Below are 18475 nucleotides of genomic sequence, written 5' to 3' on the forward strand. Positions count from 1 at the left end.
ATATTTTTAGACTCCACTACGGCCACAAATCTGCCGCAGAAGCGGAAGGATGTGGGCGAGAGTGGGCGGGAACGTGGCTTGTTTGCCGGCTGCCTTGGTCTTCATTTATCTTCTCTGTTTTCATTGCCCACTTTCGGGCGAAACTCGAAGCCAGTTAACGAAATTCTGTAGGATTTCACGCACAGAAACTCCTTAATTTGAGTAGGCCTTTTGTTAGAGGCATATGTTTAAAATGCCTTTAAGTATTTAGAAACTCCATTAACATTACACAAATTAACCATGAAAATCGTAGTCATTAAGAAAGATGGAAAAACCGTTCGGAAGACTGTTCCGGATGAGGCGGATGGGGAGTGCAACGATCCCAGTCCCGAAGCAAGTGATTGCCCACCTGTGCAATCTAATCCGAAGGATTCCAAAAGCCAACCGCCCGCCAAATCCCGGCCAAAGGATCAAAAGCCACAGAACTCAGTGGACAACAAGCCGAGTTAATTGCATTGACTTTGACCTCCTAAATTCTGTTAATCGCAATCAAATCTATTTTTATGTTATATCCTTCAAGGGAAAAAATAAAGCACGATCTAAGAGGCGATAAAAATTGGTTGGACCCAATAATCATTTACAAAGAAAGCAAAAAGCATGCAACGACATAATTTGAAAATTAAGATAACATGCATATTCTTAGGCATTTTCTAGTGTATTAAATATTAGATTGCAGTAAGCAAAATATCAGTTACTCAACCATTTGTCTTAATAAGTCGAAAGTGTTAGCTAGATGCATGTGTAATTGTTTATAACATTATGTGACATGATGAAAAATTCCTTTCGTCTACTACTTAATTCTGGGCATTTATGAAGCGTCGATGCAATTCCCCTAGCAGCTAAAGAATAATTGCCGCAATTTATTAAGAGAATCTCTTTAATGTCACATCAAGCTCCGCAATGGGTTGGGGAATTCATATAGAACTCCCAATCGAGGCGATGGCTCACGTAAGCTGTAATCTCGCAGGCATCAAGCCAAGGACTTTAGCACTTAAGACAAATTCAAACAAAAACACACGCATACACAAATCCAGCTAGACATAATCACTGGAACCCACGTGCTAGGCAAATTAATTTGGATTCCGTCGGTGAATTTGCCCCAAAACGGAAGAGCAGTGAGTGGGGAAAACCTCAAAAATATCTCTGCTGCTCAGACAATACAATGAGATGGAGAGTGAGTTTTCCTGGGGACGAGCGTTGACAGAAGAAATTTAACGCTTGAAATGCCAAACACAAAAATATTTTGACATTCAAAGCACAGATCCTAATACACACATGAATATGTACACAGACGTGTTGTGTCCTTGCTCCAATGTATGTTCTCTGTTCTCTTGGCGTGGCAAATTTTCCATGAAAATTGCATGAATTGCAGATTTTTGTTGCCCCGTCCTTTTTCCATACGCACGAAATGCGCTCCGGACTGAAACTGGGACTGAGAATGGGAAAGGGGCTGGGACTTTCACCCGACATTCACCCGGAGTCAAGTTGCGTGTGCCATAGACATTTTTATGGCATGCAGCGAACTGCCAGATGGCAGCTGCCGCTTGGCACTTGCCGCAAAATAGGGAAAATGCTTTACAATATAATAGAATTTGCCAGAAACGTGACTTTAACAAGCTCTTAGACATGTAAATACATAAACTCTCATATACACTGCCTGTCAAACGCCAGCGAGCGGGAATGACTTAATATGCTGCAACGCTGATATGTGGACAATGTGGCGTATGCGTGATATGGAAAGCAAGAGAGTGGGGAAGAAAGAACAAAATTTAGCAATGCAGCACAGCAGCAATGGAGAAATGCAGCGACCACAGCTCAATTAGTTTTCGTTTTGGCAAGGGGCAGGGACACAGGGCGTATGATTAATGTGGTTTCTATTCAAATGGCTGCGCCCGAAAGTATGCTACAACGGAGTGCCGGACACTTGTGGCATTTCATGTGGCAACATCAAGATTACCAGCACTTTTCGTGCCCGGCTGCTGGAATGCTGCCAACTTGCAAAACCCTTTATGCATCAGATTCTCGACTGCGGTCCTGCCAACAAATTGCGGCATTTCCCGATCACCAGATAGCAACTAAATTGCATTTCATTCCAATTACTTTGCCGGGCCAGGTAATCCGGCTAATTGCCAGCCCACAGCACACACAACTAATTCGGCACACAGCCACATCTCGATGCAAAACTTACAAGTTAGATTCAATTAGAACGGCAGTTCGGTCCGTTGGCTGCTGTAGTTTTAATTAAGTAAACACGCGATAAGGATCAAATCGAGTTGAGCCCGAATCACACCTGCAAACGACGCCCCAAGGAGGCAATTCAACTGTCGGATTTGAGTCATCAATTTTTCATCTCTCCCGACTGCATAAATCAACCTGCCAGCCTGCCACGTGCCGCATGGCATATGCCGCCAAAACAACTGCCATTGTGGCAGCCACGTTAACCTGGCTCATTGTCTTCGCGACATTTGTTGTCCTTTGTTTTTAATGTCCTACAGTCGAAGGCAGTAAAATATAATGCCGGCTCCGCGCGACTCCTGCACTTCCACTGCCAAATACAATTGCGTGACGTTGGGCATTATGGACACGGCTTGGATTTGACTTTTGGCCAGGATAGCGTAGTTTGCGATGTCACAGCTACTTGGCTATTTGCTTGGACGAGATTTATATCCTCCTAACGCTTGATAAATGACTGGGAAAATTTGTAACTCAACTCGAACGCTCGAAATGCTGGAAATGTTGGAAATGCTCATCGGCCATAAATTCACAGTTCGCTGGTGCTGTGTCATTTTCTCTGCGGCTCTGTGGCTCATTAAAATGCCAAATTAGTCCAGTAAATTAGCGAAATTCTATACAATTCCTGTAATTGTAATTGTCGTCAGTTCAGTCCGGCAAACAGACCAAAATTAAATGTAGTGACCAACTGGAAAGGCTAATTAAATGGGCGATAAGAAACCCGAAAAAACAGTCACAGAATTAAATTCTAACCAGTGAGTTTTATAGACAAAAAAAACAAAAATAAATCACAAAGGGAGCAACTATTAAAGTGGCAATCAGGCGCAGACAAACGCAACTTACAGAACTCATTAGCTTTTATTAATCGAATCAACTGCATAGCCAGCATTCCGAAACATTGTTGCTAAGTCCTTTATCCAAACAATTACCGACTGGCCAATTAAAAAGCCACAAGGACACATGCAAAACGGATAATCGCATCGAAATTCATCCATAAACAGACACTGTAAGCCGTCAACGTCACCGCATGTGCGTGCATTAAAAATTAATTACATTTTAAATGGCAAAAAGATTTAATTTTCGCCGGCGGACTATCCCATCGCACTCCCATGGCTCTTAATTGAAAAGTAAAATAGATGTCATTGCTGTAATTCATTTGGGGATGGAATGCGATTTAGGGCACTATTGCCAATTCCCAGCACTTGGCCAGCATCGTTGAGATTTTAATTGAATTGTTGGGATCAATACGGCCACGCAGCAACGTTGCTCCGATGGAAATTGTGTAAATTTGTTGCGGTCAATTTTGCGTTTTAATGCCAGTAAAAACCGAAAATTGTTCGCCACTGCCATCGTTCTGTCTCTTTCTGCGGTGCTCGTCCGCTCTCTTTCTAAACTCGAGCCGCAGTTGGTAAACGAACCGCAGCAACCAAGTGTCGAAAATTTGCATCCAATTAAAATGTTTGCTCTAACACATGTTTGCTCTTACTTTCATGGCCAAAAATGCAGCGGGGCGTTCGCTTGGATGCCGCCGACCAAAAACTTCAATTAGGTAGTTACTCCGTGTGAGAATAATAAACGTAGTCGGCTTTCTTATCATAGGCCAGGTCCGCCTGACAGTTTACGTTGTTTTGAAGTGTAAACATTTCTCGGAAATATTGACCATTTCTTTTTGGAAATATAATTTCTCGGAAGGTTCGAATTCGGCAATAAAAATGTTATAATTCGATAATTCTATCTGAAAAATAATGATAACACTTGTACTGTTGACTTCGGGCTAAAAATAGAAATCGGTCCTTCCCACACAGTGATTGCATCTTAATCAGTAGTAACGGTCGAGTAACGGCCATTCAGATCCAGATATAGTAATGATAAGAATGGCTAGTTCGACTACTAGCTAAAAATACTATTTAAATCGATACTAGTGGGAGTATTTGTGAAAGCGTATAAAAAGTGTGTTTATGGTTGATCAATATCACTAGCCAAGTTTAACTAGCCACATTAGTATGTCCGTCCGAATGCCTCGTTAAGATCTCTGGTACTTGAACAGTATTTATTCCAAATCAATCAATAAATTCGATGTTATTAAGACACTAAGTTCTATTTGGTAAGTAAAAACAGGAACAACAAATACGTATACCTTTAAATTGCCTAACCGTCTAATGAACATCTGTCAACCGTTTAAGTCGTGTAATCACTGATAACACACAATACTGGCACTTTTCATTCATAAAACAGATAGAGATAATCTAAAAATGATATCAAATGCCGCACAAAATAATAAGTTATATAAAAAATCAGATTATTAAAATAGGGAGATAAAAAAGAGATAATTTAAGGAAACAGTTGACGCCAATTGTAAATCTCTGAAGAATTATTAACAATAGATGTTCCCCCAAGTTCTTAGCTAACTATTGGAAGACGTGTAATGAAAGATAATGAAACAGCAGGTAACACAATAAACAAGTATAAAACATGCTTCTATAATTACTATTATTATAATAACTGAAATAATAAGTGTTATGTCACTGACTCTTCGAAAAAAAAAACACTTCGAAGCACGTTTGGGCAGAAGAAACACTTTGAAACACAAGTGCTACGCGCAGGCGGACCCATAATAGCTTAATTTTCATAATTTCACTTACCTTGCCTTGTGTCAAGCCCAAAACACCTCCTAACTTGTTTTTGGATTTTTTGCTATATTTTCTCGGCGTTTTCAAGTTATTTCTTTGTTTGTTTTTATTCTGAATACGAACGCCTGAAGCGCCGCTGGGCGAAAAGAGCTGCTCAGTGAGCTTTTGACGTTCGCGGTGAGCGGTTTGCTTGGATACTTAAGCGGAATTCAATTGTTCAGCAGCGCAGAGTGACTGCAAAATAGAGGAAAAATCAAGTTTGAATAAATACAATTAAGTGTTTGGCCGCGACAGTGATTTTTCAAGGGAACATCAAGCCAAAAATGCTACAGTTTCCTGATCACCTGAGAACATAATTCTGAAGACGAGATAATACCGGCAGAAAGTGGAGCAAAAGTAATAAAATAAGTTTGCAAAGCCTACTTTTTTTTTGATTGACTCAAGGAATCCCTAAGATAAACAGCCGAAATGAGTGGTATCGTAAAAGTCGTGTGCTTGAAGTACAAACAACATATTATGATCGGGGGGAACATGAAGTATCCATCCAATATGGTGACGTATGCCTATGCTAAACTCATCCAAAACATTTTCCATGGCCAAAAAATGTGATGTGATGTGTCGCTTCGTGACGAAACCCTTACTAGCACGGTATCTTTATTGACACCCTAAAGATTCTAATTGCATGTCTGCAAACTATACGATTCCATTCGCGTTTGGCAGATAAGTGCGTCGCTGAGAGAAAAAGATACTTTTGCCAGAGAGCAACTGGGCACCATAACTTCATTACAGTGGAAATTTGTGACACCCAGTCACACTTTTTTATGCAATAAATTAAAGCAGGCAAAGTGTTTAGACAAAGAGCTGTCAGCGCCATGCAAAAGCGCCTCGGGTGCAATTAAATAATTGACTCTTGCCAATATAAAATAATAAAACCCATTTAGAACGTCTGGCGCTATTGGGCTTTATCGCAGAACCAAAACAACAAAGACCTCCCACCAAAAAACAAAAAAAATCAAACAACGTGCTATCGAGTTTTGTGGCGCGTTCTTCGCGCTCTGTTTTGTTCGGTTTGTTTGGGCCAAGTTAGCAGGTAATTGCAGCCTACACGTGACTTTTGACATTTTTTAGCCATGCCAAGTGGCAAGTTGCTCGTGCACATTTACTTTCCATTGTTGCAACGAGAACAATCGGCGAAGCAGCTGCGCATGCGCAACTCTCAAAATGGCAAGGCACAATCTAGAGTCATCCAAAAGGTAAACAAGCCGGGGTTTCGGCTCAAAAGAGTCGATGAGGCAATACCCTAGCTATTTCGGTTCCTAATTATAATTTTCGACTGTCTGGAATTCCCGACATCTTATCTGATTCGGCATTCTGTCCAAAAGTGCTAAGTTGTTCCTGTGAGTCACAGAGTCACCATATCAATAGCACATAAAAACTGTCTGTAAATGCTTGTTAACTGGTTTCTGCGATAACAAGGCCAATGTCTTGGCTGGCAACTGGTTTTGAATCAGGAAGAGGATAGCACAAGTGGTTCGTTAATTATTTTCACTTTCAAAATTGCACATCTAAAAAAATAGCGACTAAATGCAGCTGCGTTAGAAGCCTTATTGACCAGTTCTGATTTCATCGGGCTTTGTTGCAAGAAAGTTTGGCAAGACTTGAGACAATCTCAGCCTGAGAACTGCCATATTCCATGTGCGGCAATAAATCAATCTGAAATCCGAGACACCGGGAAAGTGGCTGTCCCGCATCGGAGACAAATGAGCAAACGAGATGCCCAAAGGTGGTGTTATGAATGGAGCCCAAATGGCAAAAAGCCAAACGCTTGGAGATCTTTCCCTGTAACTGGAAACTGGTTTCGCCCTGCGGCTTGGCAGCCAAATTGCCAGCGTTTTGGCCCGGCCCGGCTGCAGTTACCAGTTCGATGCAGTTTTGGGTGCATCAAGGCGTCGACTGCAGCGCCACCTCTCCATTGTTATGTAATGTGTAATCGTCTAAGTCAGTGGGTCAGTGACTTGCCAGCTTGCCTCTGTCTTTGTCTTCGTCGTTGTCGTTGTCTTTGTCTTTGTCCCACTGAGCCGGTAAGCGATCGTGATTGGTGTCCGTCAATGGCCATAATTGGCGGCTCAAAACTTGACCAGCGCTCGTAACCGGACGTAACCTTAAGTTGGGGCGCCTTAAGTTGAAGGTTAGTGTAATCACATTTCTGATTGATTTGCAGCTGCAACATGGAAACCACAATCAATAACAACAACAATGACAACGGCTACATGAACCAGGCGTATGTGGGTTCACTAAATGCCTCAACCATCTCGATACCAGGGGCATACAAGCCCAATGAGTCCTCCAATGGCAAGAAGCCGCTTCCTGAAGGATCAGGCTCAGCTCCACCACAAGGTCCTGGCGACAGCGCGCCTGGAGTGGAAGCTGGGCAACCGGGCAAACAGCGCGAAAGTTGGAACAACGACATCGAGTTTCTTATGTCCTGCATCGCACTGAGCGTGGGTCTGGGCAATGTGTGGAGGTTCCCCTTTACCGCACTGGAGAACGGAGGAGGAGCCTTCGTGATACCCTACCTGATCGTCCTGATTCTAGTGGGCAAGCCCGTGTACTACTTGGAAATGCTGCTCGGCCAGTTCTCGAGTCGCGGCAGTGTGAAGGTCTACGACTTTTCACCCATCATGAGAGGTGAGTTGGCTTAGTTTGCGGTAATTTAATCGCTTTTCAATCTGGCACTAATGATGCATAACTGACATCGTAAATCAAGTTTGGGCCCAATTAAAAAGATTTCGTGGCACTGCTTAACTAGTTTCTATCAACTAGTTATTTTAATCACAGTATTCACAGTATAGATAAAGATAATTATGTAACTTATGTTAGTTTATAGTAATGCGTTGCACAAGTAACATTCAAATATGGTAGTTATTTTGAATAGGAACTTTAATACATTTACAGACAGTATTTAGTTACTCCTTTATACTCGTATATGCACTTGCATTTAAGATTCCGAAATATTTGGAGAAATACTATATATCAAAAATCAATCAATATCTCCGACCAACACAGGCATTGGATATGGACAGGTCCTGGCCACGGGCATCGTTACCACCTACTACGCCACATTAATGGCGCTCACACTGCGATACTTCGTGGACTCCTTCCACCCGACCTTGCCGTGGAGCTACTGCCGCGAGGAGTGGGGTACAGAATGCCTGGACTCGGAACCGCAGGAGGCCAGCAGAGCCACCAGCTTGGCAGGGTCGGGAGTGCGAACCACCTCGGCGGAGTTCTATTTCACGTGAGTGGGCATCCAGCAGTTGGGCAGGATGCGGTACTCATTCATTCCCCCACAGAAACATCATTCTGCGCGAGAAGACGAGCATCGATGATGGCATCGGATATCCCAGCTGGAGCCTGGCGCTGGCACTAGCAGTGGCCTGGATCGTCATCGCGGGGATTATGTTCAAGGGTGTGAAGAGTTCGGGCAAGGCCTCCTACTTCCTCGCCCTCTTTCCGTACATGGTGATGCTGGTGCTCCTGGTGCGGGCACTCACCTTGCCGGGCGCCTTCGATGGCGTGCTGTACTTCCTGCGGCCGCAGTGGCACAAGCTCCTGGAACCGCAGGTCTGGTACGCCGCCGTCACCCAGGTGTTCTTCTCACTGGCCATTTGCTTCGGAAACATCATCATGTACGCCTCGTACAACCGCTTCGGCCACAACATTTACAGGTGAGTGGAGATGTCCGGCTTGAAGTTCCTTACCTGAGTTCCTGCTCCTCAGGGATGCCAATATCGTGACCACGCTGGACACCTTCACCTCCCTACTGTCCGGTGTAATTATCTTCGGGATTCTGGGCAACCTGGCGTACGAGAACAACACCACCGACATCGCTAGTGTGGTCAACGGAGGTCCCGGCCTGGCTTTCATATCCTACCCGGACGCCATTGCCAAGTTTAAGTGGCTCCCTCAGCTGTTCTCTGTGCTGTTCTTCCTCATGCTCTTCGTCCTGGGCATCGGCAGCAATGTGGGCATGGCCTCCTGCATGTCCACCGTGATCAAGGATCAGTTCGGACACCTGAAGAACTGGACTGTGGTGGTTGGTATAGCCATTGTAGGCTACCTTCTGGGCCTTATGTACATCACACCCGGCGGCCAGTTCCTGCTCAACCTGGTAGACTACTTTGGAGTCACGTTTGTGGCTCTGGTGCTGGCCATCTTCGAACTGGTGACCATTGCCTGGATCTACGGGGTGAAGCGACTCTGCCGGGACGTGGAGTTCATGATTGGCATCAAAACCTCGCTGTACTACCGCATCTGCTGGGCGGTTGTCACTCCTCTGCTAATGCTCACTATTCTCATCTACACCTTGGTTCTGTACGAGCCCCTCAAGTACAAGGATTACACCTACCAATCGGGTGTTTACGGTAAGCAGGGGGATTAACCCCACACTAGCATATCATGGCTAATAAAATCGTTACTTTTTCAGTTTTCGGTTGGTGCCTCAGTGCCTTCGGCGTGGGTCAGGTGCTCTTCTGGGCCATTCCCGCCGTGCGGAAGCAGCCCTCGCACTTGGGTCTCTGGGCCCGCATCCGCAAAGCCTTTGAGCCACTGCCCAACTGGGGACCCAGCGACCCGCAGACCCTCAAGCGGTACCAACTGTTCGTCCAGGAGGGCAACGCCAACGCCCTCTTCCGGCGCAGCAGTATCTGGCACAAAATCTATGACAATATCTTCGGTTAGCATTGAATTAGCAATAAAACTATATACCATTTAATGCCGCCGACTCAGTCGCTTTACGAGGTCACGGGTTCTGCTTCGACTACAGCACAACCCTTTTATAATAAAAATCAGTCCCTGCCCCTGGCTTAAGTGCCAAATTAAATGACAGTTGGAGTTGCTCTTGGGGCGATCGTAAGACCTCCATGCGCAATATCCTCAGATATGACATGGCTCAAAAGGAAGGTCGTAAGTGAGGACACTAAAGCGAGAGCGAGAGTGTGCAAAAACTTAATATTAGTGTGTTATATCTGTAAAATTATTTGACTATGCCATATTTGTTTAGAAACAAATCTCAGATATCAGAAATTAATTCCCTAAGAGCTTCTATCTCACAAAATCCATTCGAATTACGGAGAGAGACCCGTACTTTTCTCACTATCGATTTTATGCCAAAATGGAAAACTTTCTACCGAGCTTCCTGTATCTCAAGAGTACTTTTTTGTGTCGTCCTGGCATCTCTAGTGAGTGCCGGCAACTGGCGGAACTATAAAAGACAAGACAATTGCAGCCGGAGGCACTGGCTCCACCCACTCCACTGTGGCCCCCTTTCGCAGCCCCCGTGTGTGCTGGTATACTCGCACTGATTATGCCATAAAGGGTGGAAAGTTCTGATTTTATGATTGAAAGAAAAAGTTCCACGAAATGTGTGTGCTGGGAGGCACTTCCGCGTAACATGGGGCGCAAAGTATTAAAGTAATTTGTAGAAGGCAAACGAGGGGATACCCTGGCTGCCTGCTGTGCGGATGAGCAGAATGTTGTCAAATGACAAGCGGAGCGAAGTATTTGAAAGGCGTGTACGGCTATAGGAGCAATAAATTAAGCAGTGGATCGTAATATATACGCAAATATATCCGCAGAACACCTACATGGCTGCCACCTTAATGAAGATGTCTGCTGGCCAGGACATTGGGTGCTTTGTCCTGTCGGCAGCTGGGTGTGCGTAATTGCACTGATAAAACGCATTTAAGCGGCATGAAGAGCCTCTCACTTACACTGTCATGAACACACGGCGTATGCGCAACGCCCGTGCGGAAAGCCAATGCATTTCGAGTTATTTGTCAAGCCATTGTGTCATGTTAATGCGTTTTTAATGGCCAAACTGGAACACTCGCACATGGCTTTGCGCTGTTCGCTCAAGTGGTTGGCCGAGGGTCTGTCCATCCAACTTAATTTCATTGTTCTCCAGGACAAGTCAAACATAACGAGACATTATGGCCGCGTCAACGGTTCGTATGCGTAATGGAAATTTATACAACCAGAATGAATGCTGGCGTTCTCCATCGATCGAATGCCACAGCAGCCATTATTGAGTGTAAGCGGAATTAATTTGTGTATAAAAGAGCCACTGATTTTGCACAAAAGGACTGTGAATTGCTTTTTAAAATATTGCTGTTGAGACAGCAGCCAATAAAAGCGTTGATTTATTACGAGGGACGAGCATATAAATAAAATATACACAAATAAAATTCCTCACGATCCAAGGAAGGCATCCTAATGAATACCACGTTGAAATAAATTTAAAATTATTTTACAATCCACAGAAGGATTTGGCCAACGCAATCACTTGGTTTTAATTATATATGAAACGCTGGTCAATGTCCATTAGCCATTAAAGTTTGAGCTTTTTCTCGGCTCGCTACGTTTTAAGGAGGATAAATTATGAATGAGCTAGTTAAAGTTTAGTTTTAAAGCCAACGTCAGTTGAGCATTTGCGGCTGAGCTAGACCCCCCGTGCCAAAGCCGGATTGAAAGCAAATATTTGGCTTTATTATAATTTACGCTTGTTATTGCAGGGATGCGATGATTTATGGCCACATAATGGCAACGCAAAATCATAGCCCAGCAGTTCATTGCACGAATACGAGTATGGGCGAAATCACAATAATGCCGCCGGAAGCCCAAAAGGTGGGCAAATAAATCAGCCAGCTGAAGTTGAGCGGCAGACGGCAAACAGAAAATGACAGCCCGCCCACCTACACGGCGTTTACCTTTCACGCACATTTCCCCAAAGTAATCAACGCACTGGCCGCAGACAAAGGCTCGGATTCCCGGCCTCCTGGCCCATTTTGGCCGCTGATAGGATCCTCCGCGGCGGAGGACGCCAGTTGCCACTTGTCGGATGCGGAACGCTTCCAGGAGGAAGGGCCGCAATGGATGCGATTTAATGGGCCAACAGCGGGGAGGCTGCTACTTAGGCGCACATTAACTTTTGGCCTTTTGTTGGCCAAGAACGCTTTGTCTGCCGACCCCGCGATCCCACGGTCCTCTTTTATCTCAAGGCAATGACTTGACTAGACACAGCTGCTATTATTTCCCTTTGTTTATTTTGTATTTTGTGGGGCCCAAATTTTAAATTATTTAAATAAATTAGACTACATTCTTTGGCAGTCCAAACAGATTGCCAGTGATTTGGTTTGAGTGCCATTTAGCTGGATTTGTTTCGCACCTTTGGGTTCCTTCCGGCGAAGTGGTCGCCACGGGGTGCATTCCTGTCTCATTGTTGTAAAAATTTACAACCGAGCTTTATAAGCCACAAATGTCTTCAAAGTGTGGTCCACATAAAAATGCTGGTCCAAATGCTTCGTCTAGAGAAATTCGGTTGTTCCTAATCGCTAAGCAATTGCTGTAAATTTCCATTTAAATTGGTCAAAATACTTTTTATTGTACGAGTATTAAGCACTTGAACAAAAAGTTGGCTTTATTGCGAAATTCGAGCCACAACATTTTCCATACAATTTAACTTATGCCTCCCGGAAAAACCTTTCAAATGTATAAGTTGACGCGAATTAATTTGACTAAGTAGTTTTTGTTTTATCAAACTGCTGTTAACTGAAAACCGTTGTTAGCAACTCAATATTAACAACTCAATTAAATCAAAATAATTAAGGATTTGGAATTTTCAAAAAAAAAAAACATTGATGATGTCTGTTAATATCTGGTAAGAGTAAGTAAGTAATAAATTGATGTCTTTGTTCTTCAGTTTCATTATACGTTTTTGACCAATTATAAAATGGCGCGAAAATTAAGTAATACTGTAGCTGATTAAAAATCGTTGAGAAGCAGACGCTCTATATTCAATGAAATCTAATTAATTAATTTTTTGGCGACAACTTGCAGCCACTTTTTACGCTCGAGTGGAGCGGCAAAGTTACGGGTGTATACGGAAAGTCAGTCCGTAGACAGGCGTTCCATCAAACGTTGCCTAGGCGAAGGACACGGCAGTGGGAGTCGTGTACCTGAACGGTTTGTTATGTCGATGGTCGACGATTCGAAGTCTGGATGTCAACTTCAACTTCAGCTACAACTACCTCTACCAATGCACACACCATCGTATCTGCCTATTCGGCAGTGCATGTTTATGTATCTGAATCTGTAGTTTTTGGCTTGCCATATTGTGTGTATCATATTTATGACAGTCTGTCAATGGCAGGAGCAGGAGCAGTAGCCTGACGAAGGCAAACAAATCATTGGGCAGACAATGTATATGTGTCTGTGCACGGATACTTTCATGTCCTGGCTCGAGCATTTTTATTGTTCGCTTGAAGTGGCCGCTCTTCAGCCATCGATTGGCCATTTGACGTGGAGTGGCTTCGATTTTATTAGCTGTTTATAGTGCCAATTAAAGCGTAAGAATTAAATGCGAAAATCGAAAAATCGCGTGCTTGAACCTAGCATACATTGTGGGGCACAAACAACCACTCACTGAATGGGATTTGTTTATGGGCTCTCGGTTTTTGCCGCCCGTTGCCGCTTTGCTGCTTTTAAGTTATTTATAATTATTTCAGCAAGCCACAAGCTCAAAAACAGCGCAGAGAATAGAGACACAGGCGAATGACAAAAACCTTGACAACTTTGCAGTTTTGCCAAAGTTTTATGATAAGTTTTTCATCACAAGACGCCAGGCATGTCGTGCCAAGAAACCAAACAGACATTAGGCCACCAGACGGGAACGGGAATGGGAGCGGGAATGGAGATGGGAATGGGGAAGGATCCTGCCAGTGCAAAAACCGACATCACAATGGCTGACTGTCAACCCGGCCTGCACCATGGGTCAGAATGTACCACCAACTGGCACGCCACGGGACACAAACTATGGTTGCACGGGCATCCCGGTTCCTTCCACATGGACAGCCCATTAAATTGCCAACTCATTTACGGAGTTTCGGCACTGGGAGCGCTCCGTGGCCTGGCAACCACCTTTGGCGCAATTAAGAAGGAATACCTTTCCTCAGACGAATTTCTTCATCCTCGAGGAAAGCAGATATAATAAATTAAGTGCAGCAATCTCGTTCGCATAAGACGTAGTCTCTGGGTAAAAACAATCGAAAGATTATGTATAATAGAGCCATAAAGCCTTTTATCTTTAAATCTGTTAAATATTTCATTCTCATCGTTTTACCCGATTATAAACCAGATCTTTGCAACCCCTTCGATTAAATCCGATTTCCCGCGCAATCATACAAACTTGAAACAGTTTGAACGGCATGTTTTCGCACAACATATTTGCTTTTAATGACCCTGCGCCCACAGTGCCCACATTCAGGAATCAGATGCGACAGGCAAGGACGAAGGACGAAGGATGAAAAGCCTGGAATGGATGACTGAAGAGCGGTCTGGAGCAGTGAAAAGAAATGTCGCCGGATGTCGTCATCGCAACGACAACGTCAGCGGCTGGTCCGCAGGAAAATGGGAAAGCCACAAATGGCAGCTGGCAGGAAAAAAGGAAAAGGCACCAAACTTTGTGACGAACTTCATGGACTTGTTAAACACGTGTAGTTGGCACAGCAGTTAGGTCGCTTCAACAGCGGTAACTTTAAGCTTGTGCGTTAATTAGGAGTCGGAAATCAAATTACTGCTCGAGATTTCACTACTTGGGCTAATTTAATCGCAGGGAAATTCGAAAAATGACCCCCGGCACTTGAGAAACCCTTTTAAATGGTCCACTATTAAAACTTTGACGCATGCATCAAATCTTTCATTCCATCTAAATGGGCCAACTTCTCAGTCAAGTGGATTTATCTCTCAGCAAATAAAGCTGCCTGCGAATCTTGGCACCGCCCGAGGATGATGATTGCGGGAAGCGGTTGGCTGCCTGTCAGTTACCCGTAACTATGTCTTGGTTTTAAGCGCCTCCCGGGTACTGGGTCATCATTTCTAGTACATTAAGCCCTGGCTGAAAACAGCCGTCTCAAGTCGAAAACTTGGGGAGCAGCATCCTAATCTCATCCACATCAAAAACATTCATGCGTGCAGGCGGGCGGAAATGTTTATTAGATTTAACCGCAGCCCGCTCACAATGTCGTATGCGCAATGTCCTGCTGACCTTGCGTGGCTTATGCTCTCATCAAAATTACAATGGCTCCGCTTTGGGAAGTCGGTCGACAATGGGGTTCAGGTGCGAGTCCCTCGCTTTCAGCGGAAGCACTTTTTGCGTCATCACTCAATTTATCATCTGGCGGGGAAGGACTGAAATAAAATGTTTTCCCATTTTATTTTTCGTCTTTTTTGGCGGCTTGCTCTCGGTGAGATGTCAATTTAAGCAGGGTTTGTCTTAATTATGTGAGATGTTTTTTCGACAATCGCCCAGGAATTTATTTATTTAAGCAATGACAACAGCAAGGAAATGGCTTTTTGCATCGAATTACAATGATGTTTTGGTGAATTATCTGTGAAATTGATTGATGATGGTGTCACAGCCAGATGAACAGAGACTCCTTGAATTTATGTGCTGTCACCTGGTGAATCAGGCAAATCATTTACTTAACACAAGCCACAAAAGACTATTCGACAACAGCGAAAAGTGGCCGATAACCACTTCGGTGGTTTCGTATTAAACTGGAAACGGAATAGAATTCCAAAATCTCTAAGTAAATATGCATACGTAATCACCGAGCTTTAAGAACTAGCAGCTCCCTTTTGACTTTTATTTTGAAGTATCTGTAAAATAAGAAAAGATCAATGTACATAAATATTTGTAGTTTTTTCTTAGGCATTGGCATCTTGTTAAGAACCCTTCTGCATAATCATTCATCATTTAAATCCATCCATTTGAAAATAGTCAAAAGCAAATGCCCGACAATATAACGTAACAAATGATTTTTGAAGGGTTTTACAGCAATGATACGAAAACATTTAAATTAAATGAAAACAATGTTCTTCCGTCCGATTGCAAATCCATGGGAAAAGCCCCAAAGATAACCAAACAGCAAGAACAAACAGCAGGCTGGGGACTAAGCCAAAGCAAACAGGCAAAGTGAAGGCCAAACAAAGGGGGAAATGGGTGGAGTGGGTGGAATGGGCGGAGCAACCGCAGAAACAATTTATTATTTGTGAATTCCCACTCCCGAAAAGCGGAGCAGAGTGCCAATATGCAGGTTTTGCTCTACGAACTTGAATAAATAATGAAATCGGTAAGCAGGCGGACCAAGATGCTAAAAGTTAAGAGCTGTGGCTGCTGCCCAGTCTGTCCAAATGACCACAATATTGACTGGATCCGGGCCAGCAAACAAATCTGTATAGACTGGCTGTCAGGATGCCAAGATATTTGAACAGTAGTGGTACAGGGCACACAAATGGGTGATTCATTCGTCATCTCAGAGGTCAAAGGGTAGGCTCGAATATAAGCTGCGAAATCTGCCACTTCTTGTGCAATTTCCCAATCACATCCAACCACTGGCCAGCGGCCAGAATCCGAGTTGCACGCGAAATCCACGGCCGACCTTTTCTGCCCCCCGAAACCCGATAAAATATGAAAAACTGAGGTTGGTGGATGGTGGTGGGTGGGAATCACACGGCAACACCAAGAGCTCAAGCCACTTGGCCTTTTGGGAGTTTATGGAAGAGCTTAGCAAACAAAATTATATTCAATTTCCTTTAATGGCCACCATAAAATAGCAGTCAGCAAAAGTAAAGCCGGCCGAAAGCCGCCACAAAAAATGTAGGCGTTGCGCCGCGAACTTCCTAAGGCAGAAATCAGAACGCGAGCGGTTATCCTCCATCCTTGGCGCTTTTTGTTAGGTAAGCAACTTGTTTGAAGCACTCCCAGTACTTCACAATGGATTATGTTTAGATGTATGTTTATCACAAGATATGAATATTCCATTTGTCCGGGCCATCAGGCAGCGCCTCTGCAGCTGCCGTCGTTTGGGCCGTGTGAAAAACGATTAAGCATACGCCCTGGTGTCCGCGCCATTTGCCACGATTTGCCCCGACTCGCCTGTTTGCCTGTTCGCCTCTCAGCCCTGTCAACCAAATTGTTTCGGCCACGTAAATGGCACTGCCAGAGTGCTTTTTCATAATAAAAGGACATATCTATTTATAATCTATTTTTGGACAAATTTTAGACATATACGCATGTTGTAAGTAACTTTGTACATATTTCGGCAATAACTTTAAGTCCTTAAAGCTCGAATTTTGCTTAAATAAAATTATTGCTCTATGAAAATCAGGCGCAGTGCCTAAATCTTAGCTTATTTTGGCATTTAAGAAGACAAATCAATCATTTACTTAAATATTTAGAATTGCATACGAGCTCCACCTTATTGTCTATTATTTAGCAGGGGATCAATGCTAGGCATTTATTACTAAATAAGAAGCTAAATAAAAGCTGTATCAATTGATAGAGCTTAGTTATTACGATGCATACTAAATACGACTTTCTAAAGTTGTGCTTGCCTTTTATACGGCGAGTGATTTAAAAGTGTACTTCAAGACTTGACTCACTTGGTGAAAGCTAGCTCCGGCTAGATAACAGAGCTTTAACTATGTCGTGGCCAAAAACCCAGGCTCTTAAGCTTTGTGTCGGAGACGACATAATCCAATAGATAGAGTCAACAAAGGGGAATGTTTACTATTAGGTTTATCGCCAGCTAAACCAGACGCAGAATGGGCGAATTTAATGCGAGCCGTTCGCATTTTATGGACCATTTCCAGCTGCAAGCCAAGCTTGAAGTCCGGATCCGTTAATACATCAAACTCAAGCATCGTGACAGCCAACTTGCCGCCTTCTTATCTCCTTTTTGCGGTTCCGAGATAGCGACACTTGTCGCAGGACTCCTCTTCGCAGGAGGAGAAGGAGGAGAATCTGGCCGACATCCATAGACAATTCGATTGACATGAAATGAATTGTGAAATTAAACAGACTGCACAATGACAGCCGCAGAAAGGAAAGCGCCGCTGAAAAGGATTCTCGAATGGGGCCACAAATTGCTAAGTGATTTCGCAGAAAGGCAGCGATGAGAAATAGCAGCCTGCCAGTTGCCTGGCAATAAAGATGGCCCCTAAAAAGTCAGCAGGCAGGAGCATTAAACCGTGTGAGAACGGTTCGAAATCGTCCTTGACTCTGTGTTATTTTTGTTGCCATTTGGGGATCAACGCCTATTTGCTAACACCATAAACATGGAGAATCTGTATAGCTGTACAGCCCACCACCAACTTACGCCACAAATTGAAGAGCCAGAACAATGCTAACGCCATTGAGCAATTAGCGAACTTGGGCGGCACAAGAAATTTTTCCGATTGCATGGGAAACTATTCACGCGCGAGCTTTAATCAAAAAGCATTTGAATTTGAATCGCACACAAATCGCACTCACACACACTCACTGCACCAACAAATATCAATCAACAATTGCGCCCGGGAGCATGCAACAATTTCTATTTTCCTTTCCTTTGTGCCGGGCCGGGCCACGCGGCGTATGAGCAATCAATTTGTATCGAGTTCGGCACGCACTGCTTCAATTATTCAAAAGACCGTTACGCCAGTCCAGAATTCGAATCGAAATATATCGCCATTCA

The 18475-nt window shown here is 43.9% G+C and overlaps 2 protein-coding genes across 3 annotated transcripts in view; one reads left to right on the forward strand and one right to left on the reverse strand.

Moving 5' to 3' along the window:
• LOC6608402 overlaps nucleotides 1-18475 on the reverse strand; it is a 40265-nt gene that overhangs the window by 21770 nt on the left and 20 nt on the right. Inside the window, exons 1-2 of one of the 2 annotated variants that reach the window (XM_002033100.2) lie at nucleotides 18119-18470; nucleotides 4914-5135 (exon numbers count right to left, since the gene is read on the reverse strand). The gene's annotated coding sequence lies outside the window, so the exon portion shown is untranslated. Of the gene's footprint in view, nucleotides 1-4913; nucleotides 5136-18118; nucleotides 18471-18475 lie in introns of those variants that run through there. The other variant, XM_032715413.1, reaches the window with a different exon arrangement.
• On the forward strand, nucleotides 5129-9675 carry LOC6608403 (sodium-dependent nutrient amino acid transporter 1). The gene is made up of 6 exons (XM_002033101.2): nucleotides 5129-5297; nucleotides 7123-7589; nucleotides 7968-8199; nucleotides 8255-8629; nucleotides 8682-9325; nucleotides 9388-9675. Exons 2-6 carry the CDS (start codon nucleotides 7130-7132, stop codon nucleotides 9639-9641), a joined length of 1965 nt encoding a protein of 654 aa, XP_002033137.1. The 5' UTR covers nucleotides 5129-5297; nucleotides 7123-7129; the 3' UTR covers nucleotides 9642-9675.

Source organism: Drosophila sechellia, chromosome 2R (assembly GCF_004382195.2).
Source record: "Drosophila sechellia strain sech25 chromosome 2R, ASM438219v1, whole genome shotgun sequence".
NCBI classification, from domain to species: Eukaryota; Metazoa; Arthropoda; class Insecta; order Diptera; family Drosophilidae; genus Drosophila; species Drosophila sechellia.